At 47.8% G+C, this 8357-nt stretch overlaps 1 protein-coding gene across 1 annotated transcript in view; it reads left to right on the plus strand.

Moving 5' to 3' along the window:
* The first annotated feature begins 1978 nt into the window (after positions 1-1978).
* The window catches only part of LOC134066571 (zona pellucida-like domain-containing protein 1), an 8473-nt gene continuing 2094 nt past the window's right edge, over positions 1979-8357 (plus strand). Inside the window, exons 1-8 of the mRNA XM_062521935.1 lie at positions 1979-2084; positions 2535-2755; positions 5290-5471; positions 5971-6043; positions 6236-6333; positions 6862-6942; positions 7596-7767; positions 8297-8357. The exon at positions 8297-8357 is cut by the window's right edge and continues 66 nt beyond it. Of these exons, the coding sequence (XP_062377919.1) occupies positions 1979-2084; positions 2535-2755; positions 5290-5471; positions 5971-6043; positions 6236-6333; positions 6862-6942; positions 7596-7767; positions 8297-8357 (994 nt within the window). The remainder of the gene's footprint in view (positions 2085-2534; positions 2756-5289; positions 5472-5970; positions 6044-6235; positions 6334-6861; positions 6943-7595; positions 7768-8296) is intronic.

An 8357-nucleotide genomic window follows, 5' to 3' on the forward strand; every position in this document is an offset into this window, starting at 1 on the left:
AGTGCATGCCACTAAATCCCTCGGGGTCCACATTGACGACTCTCTCAACTGTAAATGTCATATCGACCATCTTGTAAACAAACTGTCCAAGTGTGCTGGCTTGGCTTGTTCAGACTGTTGCTTCCTCTATCTGCCCTTCTCATGTACAAAACACTCTTTGAACATCACCTTAACTATTGTAATGTGATATGGTGCAACACCTTCACCAGCCATATTGAAAAACTAGCATCCTTGCAGAAGAAAGTCATACCTAGTCTCTCTGACCAGGCCCTGTCCTGGTCAGAGAGAAATTCCCCCACCCACCCTCTATTCCACCGCTTTGAGTTACTAAGTCTGGCTGAGCTAAATGAAATCATAATGCCTGTCTTGTATTTCAAATTGTCAACAGGCTCAACCCTAGATTGAGTAGTCTTGTTCCAATCTCCAGCCCCCAGCACACATACCGAACGAGAATCAAATCACTCATATCAGGAAAATGTTGCCGAGATGTGTGCGCCGATATGAGTGTTGTCTGTAGGGGGCCTCAGATTTGGAACAGGACTGATGATGGCCTCAAGGTGTTACACTCCACTTACACACATCTCCAACTTTAAACGACAACTAAATAATTTCCTTCTAACCTATATATATAATATAAAACTGTTTCCTCATGGGCTACTAGGATGTGTGTGTATGATTGTATGTGTGTAATATTAAGTATGTACTGTATGTTATGTGTTTTTGTTTACTTTGTATGCATTTATTCATCACATCTGGTTACAGGTGGTAACTGTATACCATTGCCTGTACCCCTACTACTGCATTATTGTAATTTTTGAAGTGGTATTGTGAATAAACTCAAACTCAAACTCAAACTAAAATATGCTTTGTTGTAGGCCAATCGGCCTATAACCAGCCAGCATGTTTTAGGGCAGTATATATTCTCTAATAAAATGTAATTCAACGGTCATGTAACCCAAAGTATTCAAATTACGTTTCTCACTTTGAGTAATCTATTGCAATATGTCACGAAATACATTATATAGGGCATGTATTCCGTAATCTGTAGTGGAATACATTTCAAAAGTCACCTTCCCAACACTGCCGGTGAGAGAGCAGTTGTCGTGCCCGCTGGGGCTGAGTGGGGCGAGATAGGGAGGATCAGAGGAGTCTCGGCTTTCCTGCCGTATCAGATCAGGGTGCCGTCACAGCTCTGGGCCGATGGCTTGATAGTCAGCGACTGGGGGACACCTCCGGCGCGAATCCGGTTCTGATCCGGCAGGAGGGGTTCTGGGGCTCGTTAGGGTGCAGTGTGTTCTCTCTAATGAGCAGGCCGGCTCTCAGGCACACCTGTTGACAGGTAAATTCGCCCAGACAAGCCCCTTAGCCTGTGGCTGCTGACAGACACTGATGGCGCTGACCGATAGGAGTGGGAAAGCTGGACCGGTGCTCATGTTTCCGGCCCGCTGAAAGGGTCTGATCACAGCGTTCCCACGTGCAGGACTCTGCCAAAGTAGCCTCTGATTGGAGCGCTCAGATGAGGAAAAGGACAATAGTGATGATGATGATGATGATGATGATGGGGAAGTCCGACGCTCGTCCTTGCTGCGCCAAGCCACACTCTCCACTCGCGCCCTCACCCTGGCCCGAGGCACATGGAGCCCAGCTTACTGGACAACTGCAGGGACCCCAGTAAGACTTGGGGGAGGTGGGGGCAGTTGGGATGGGGGGGTGGCATGTGAAGGGTTCCCCTGGGGTCCCCGTGAACTCTCTCTCTGGGGTTCTCCTGAAGTCTCTTTGCGGGGGTCTGTTTCTTCTTTTCTTCATGGGTTGTTTTTTTTCATCATATTGTCTTATAGCAATCAGGATTTGCCTATTTCTTATTTATTCAAGTTTTTGTTTTTAATGTAAACGTTTTTTCGTGTGTGTGTGTGTGTGTGTGTGTGTATTTGAAGTTCACTCCTGGCGTGTGGTTCTCACTGTGTGTTCAGGTGCAGAGATGGAGTGGCTGTGTGTGGTGATGTTTCTGATCAGCGGACCCCCTTCTGCCGGAGCCCAGTTTAACGGATACAACTGCGACGCCAACTTCCACAGCCGCTTTCCTGGTAAGAGACACGCTTCAGGTCGGGGTGCTCTTGGAACCTCTCAAATTCCGAAGTAAACACAACCGTTACTTAATATTGTTCATGTATTGGAATGGCTAGCAGAGGAATATTATTTGAACATTTCCAAATTATTACTAGATCTCTGTCACTCATACTATGTCTTTCTTTTCATCTGTCTTTGTTTCTCTCTCTCTCTCTCCCATTCACTCACTCGCTCCTCTTCTATCTATCAATACCCCCCCACTCTACCTCCTATCTCCTCTCTCTATCGCTTCATCTCTTTGTGCCTTTCTCCCTTTCTCTTTTCCTGTATTTCTCTCCCTTCCCATGCCTCTCTGTCTCCTTCTCTCTCTCTCTCTCTTTCTCCTATCTCTGTCTCTGTCTGTCTCTCCCCCCCTAACATACACACACACACACACACACACACACATACCCACACACCCTCCTCAGGTGAGCGCGACATCAGTGTGTACTGTGGCGTGCAGACCATCACGCTGAAGATTAACTTCTGCCCGGTGCTCTTCTCGGGATACACCTCCTCGGACCTGGCCCTCAACGGTCGCCATGGTGAGGCCCATTGCCGCGGCTTCATCAACAACAACACCTTTCCCACCGCGGTGCTCTTCAGCATCAGCCTTAGCACACTGGAGGCCTGCGGAAACACACTGGAGGTGTGTGTGTGTGTGTGTGTGTGTGTGTGTGTGTGTGTGTGTGTGTGTGTGTGTGTGTGTGTGTGTGTGTGTGTGTGTGTGTGTGTGTGTGTGTGTGTGTGTGTGTGTGTGTGTGTGTGTGTGAAACTGTGTGATTGATGCCAGAAAGCAAGTTCTGAGTTCCGTTTGGGTTGGATCCTTAGCCAGGGAGTGAATTGTCTGTAAGGACAGACAGAAACATTTGGTTTTTGGAATTTGATTGATTTAATTGTTGGCCCCTTAGCAGGATTTTGCATGGGGCCCCATGGAGGGCTGAATCGGCACTTCTCTGATTACCAACATTGTGTCCTTTGAGTGAGGCACTTAACCTGAGTTGCAATGGGGAGACTGGGCCATGTAATAATAACATGCCGCCAGAAGCATCTGCTATGCTATTGGTCCAAACAGCTTGATCATGCCCGGAACATGGTGCTTACGTTTTCCACTTCCAGAAATTAGGCATTTTGTAATGGACTGCCATGGTATTAATCATTCAGTTATTATTCAACATTTTCAGTCCCATTCACTCCCATTCCACACTGATGATGGTCTGAATGGGACCGAAAAACGTAGGGTAGCACTTTGCATTTCTCACTGGTTGGATTAAACCTTGCATCGGCAACATTGGTGTGCGATTTCTCTTTTTGACTGAAGGACTGTGATAGCTCGACGTCTGGTAGTAAATATGCGGGTGGTTCATGTTGTACAGTAAAACTCAGTCATATAGGTTCTCAGAACCTACAGGGGCTCCAGAACTGCTTCCTCTCTAGTGTCGCTGAGGTAATAGAATCACTGTGTTCCATGCTGTTCTTCCATCATACACGGCAGGCAGTGGTGGCCCCCTGGCCGGTGATGCGGCAGAGATGCAACGGTGGCGTGTTCCATTCTCCCCTATTCATTGTTTATTACCTCCGCCAAGGAGGTTACAGTATATTTTCATCGAGGTTTGTTTCTTGGTTTGTGTGTCTGTCGGTTTGTTGTTCGCAAAATAACTCAAAAAGTTACGGATGGATTTCGATGAAATTTTCAGGGAAGGTCTGAAATGACCCAAGGAAGACGCAATTACATTTTGGTGATCCGTATCACTGTCTGGATGCAGGAGACGGTTATGTGTTCGCTTGGCGGAGGTTTGCGCTCTCTGAGTGCCAACTTTTTGAGTTATCTTGCTAACAAACAGACAAACAAACATACAAATAAACAAACAAACAAACCCTGTTGAAAACATAACCTCCTTGGAAAATAAGGCTGAGCGAACCTGATGAAGCATGCATTGTTCGATTAAAAAAAAGAAACAAACAATGTTAATAGTGATCAGTGTGTGGTGATTTTGATCAGAAAATAAGTGTGTTAGACTGTGTATGTGTGTGTTAGGAGAGATGGCAGTGAGGCACCTGATCTAGGTGGAGCCCACTATCCTCCAGGTAATAGTGATGTAGCTGGCTATGATGGAACCACAGGTGCAATGAGCAGCAGGTGTAATATAGCCACAAGTCAACATAAGAGTGATGTAGTTACAGTGCGTGTGGCGTGGTTCTCCATATCATGTGTAAGCTGCCATTGAGATGTAGCTGACGGCCACTAGTGTGACGTGGGCCAGTGGCGCCTGCAGGCGTACGGCCGTACGCACTGTGCGTACCTTGAGACTACTCATCAAGGAGAGAAAACTACCCTTGTGCGTGTGTATTCACATCAAATTGGCCTACCATAACTTCCCAACTATGCACAGTATCCCATTAGCCGCATGCCATCAGGCTATTTACAAATTTCTATATGAAGTTAGTCAACACGTTATCAAAATTAACTTAATGCAGAGCTACTGTATATCCACGCGCACATATTTCATTTCAGCAGGAGAGATTAGCACGCAGGCGCGCAACTAGGCTACTTGTTGTTTACTTTTACTCGGCTATCTATTATGGTTGTCAGAACCCAATGTGACGCTAAATCACTAACTCAAATGCTCATCATGGATATCGCAAGTTCTTTTAAACAACGAAAAGAGAAAGAATGGAAGATGGAGGCAGGAAAGCTAGAGGAGATTCCAGATGGGCAATAACAAGCTAGGTAGACAATTTGTGTGCTTGTCGGAACGTTAGACTAGCATTACAACACTGTTTAACACCAGACGTTAATGCTTGAACAAAACTAAACGTAACTTAGCAGTAACTTAGCTGTGTAACGTTGTCCAAATGAGTATTGTATGGTATTATTGCATTTGGATGTTATACTATGTAGGCTACTTTTTTTGCCGACCAATGCACAAACCTAAAACCGAGAAACGGACAAATATTGTACAATATCAGAAAAATATTTTCGGGGGGTGGTGTTGATTGGTGTGCGTACCATAGCATTAATTCCTGCAGGCGCCCCTGACGTGGGCACAGGTGTTATGCAGGTGCAGGTATGTAGGTTCAGGTGTGAAGCTGTTACGGAGCTACCCTCAGGTGTGCCGCACAAGCAGTCACAGGTGATGTTACCTCGGCGCTGCTCCTTTTTGAGATTCTCTCCGCCCACAGGTGTCCACGGCTCCAGGTGTGAACGCCTACGGCAACGCGTCCATGGTGCAGATGGGGAACGTGTCGGGATTCATCGACACCCCCGACCCCCCCACACTCATCAGCTACCTCCCTGGACTGCTGTACAAGTTCAGCTGCAGCTACCCGCTCGAGTACCTCATCAACAACACGCAACTGGCATCGTGAGTCTACACACACACTGGCATCTTAAGATGACACACACTGGCATCATAAGAGTACACACACACACTCATCAAACATGCTAGCATTATAAGACTACAAACACATGCACAGACACACACACACACACACACTGGCATCGTGAGTCTACACACACTGGCATCGTAAGACTATACACAATGGCCTCGTAAAAGTACACACACACACACATTCATCAAACATGCTAGCATTGTAAGACTACAAAGACATGCACACACACACACACACACACACACACACACGCGCACACACACACACTCATACACACACACACACACACACACACTGGCATCGTAAGTCTGCACACACATCGTAAGTCTATACAGACCTCAGTGTGCTGTAAAGATGCCCATTCTTCTGGGTTCCCAGTCCAAAGAGCATCAGCAGGGAGACATTTCCCTGTTTACTGCAGAGAAGTGGATACTGTATTCTTATTGTGATTGCCTATTTTTTTTTCTTCAGGTCTTCCGCTGCAATATCTGTAAAAGACAGCAATGGCACGTTTGTGAGCACACTGAGTTTGGTGCTGTACAATGTGAGTAGGCTCACACACACAGACAGACACACAGACACAAACACACATATGCACGCATGCACACACACACACACACACACACACACACACACATCCCTCAGGTAAAACTTTATATAATGACTAAATCTGATGTATGGCAAGAAAAGCACTCAGTGTGTGTGTGTGTGTGTGTGTGTGTGTGTGTGTCAATAGGACTCAAACTATTACCAGCAGCTGTCCATCCCCATGGGCGGACTGGCTCTGAAGACTCGAGTGTTTGCTGCGGTGAAGGCTACCAACCTCGACCGCAGGTGCTGCTGACGTCTTTGATATGGAATTTATATGAGACGTGATATCAAATCCATTAGTCAGTCAAACATTAGCCTCTTAGTTGTGGTTGCATTGCATTAGTTTTTGCTATGTTAAATTATGCAATATGATTCACCGCCCATCAATATTACATATTGTTGTCCAAAAGTCATTGCCCATGTTACGTCATGTAGTCACAATATCTCTACATTCATACTAGGACTGTATACTGTATGCTGTTTGTTTGATGGTCATGTTTCGGTGAAACTCAGGATAAATAGTCCGTCCATCCCCCCAACCACCCACCCACCCACCCCTCCCCCGCCCACTTAAACTGGTTTCATCTCCACGCGCTGGGCTGAGAGGCAGTGCCAGGGGCGGTTGGGCTAGCGCTCGGCCCCTGCTGTCCACTTGTGAGTGGCTGCTGTTGTGCTGGACCAGGTCATCCAGTCTGCATCTCTGAATGACTCCGCCGCGCCTCGCCTCGCCGCGCCGTGCTGCGCTGCGCTGTGCTGTGCTGTGTGTTCCAGATGGAGCGTCCTGATGGACTACTGTTACGCCACTCCCTCGGGGAACCCTAACGACCACGTCCACTACGACCTTTTCTTCGGGTAATGCTGCATGTTTATGTCCCACTCTGCGCCGCGTCTGAAAAGGGCCCCCATTACCCTCTCCGGAGCGCCGCCATTGTCCAGGAGACACACAATGGGCTCTGGGGCTGAGAAGCTGCTTTCAGGGGCAGAGACGGCCTCAGGGTTTGGTGGGGCCCCTTGGGTTTGATCTGGATTGCACAAAGGGGTGGGGGGGGGGGGGGGGGGTTGGGTGCATCTGCAGTGAGGAGAGGGCCCTCTAGGGTTTGATTTGGGCGGGGGGGGGGGGGGGGGGGGGGGGGTCGTATTGGTTGGAGATGAGGGGGGACACCAAGATCCTTGCATGAGCTCTGTTTACACTGTTTGCTCTCTGTATGTGATAGCAAGAACCTAAGCTCAGGAACTGTGCCCTGTACCCAGGAACCATAAACAGAACAGGAACCATATAGTAACAGTAGAAGAGTAACTATACTTTCAGCTCACCAAGTGCAACATGTACAGTAAGCCTAAGGCCTGGAGCCTCTGGCCCTTCTCTTTGAGCAAAACACGCCGGGCAAGGCTCTATGTTCTCACGCTCCAGATTAGGCACCGTTTAGGTTTAGGTTTAGCCCACAGTGTAATCTGGGTCTGAGACCCGTTCATGGTGGGTTCTGTCATCTCTGGTTTGGACCCAGGTGCCAGAAGGACCCGCAGACGACGGTTCTGGAGAACGGCAAGAGCCAGATGGGCCGCTTCTCTTTCGAGGTGTTCCGCTTCGTCAAGCACCGCAACCAGAAGATGTCCACCATCTTCCTGCACTGTATCACCAAGCTGTGTCGCCCTGACGACTGCGCCATGCTCATGCCCGTATGTACTCATTATTCTTTATTAGCACTTAATATGCATTATGAGCACTTAATTATGCTTTATTAGCACTTAATAAAGCTGCTGGGATCAGATTGTTATGTTTTTCCCAACTGAAGCTATCCTGCTCTTAATTCGATTGTGTAGTGAATGTCATACATTAATGGTTGCCATCATGATCAAGTGGACAGAGATGGCACAAGGGAATCTGCTTAATCTCTCCACTCTCTCTCTCTCCTTTCTCTTCTCACTCTTCCATTCTATCTTCCCTCTCTTTTCATTCTCCTCCATCTTCCCTTTCTCCTCTCTCTCCTCTCTCTCTCCTCTCCTCCATCTTTCCTCTCTCCCCCTATCTTCCCTCTCTCTCCCCACTCTCCGCTCACTTCCCTCTCTCCTCTCTTCTGTCTCTCTCCTCTCTCTTTCTCTCCTTCCATCTCTCTCCTCTCTCTCTCCTCTCTTCCCTCTCCTCCCTCTCGTCTCTCTCTCCTCTCACCCTTTCTCTCTTTCCTCTCTTCCCTCTCCACTCACACAGATCTGCAGTAGGAGGAGGAGAGACGAGGTGGAGGTCCGGAGGAGAGAGGGGTCAAAGCTCA

The sequence above is a fragment of the Sardina pilchardus genome, chromosome 19 (assembly GCF_963854185.1).
Source record: "Sardina pilchardus chromosome 19, fSarPil1.1, whole genome shotgun sequence".
Lineage (NCBI taxonomy): Eukaryota > Metazoa > Chordata > Actinopteri > Clupeiformes > Clupeidae > Sardina > Sardina pilchardus.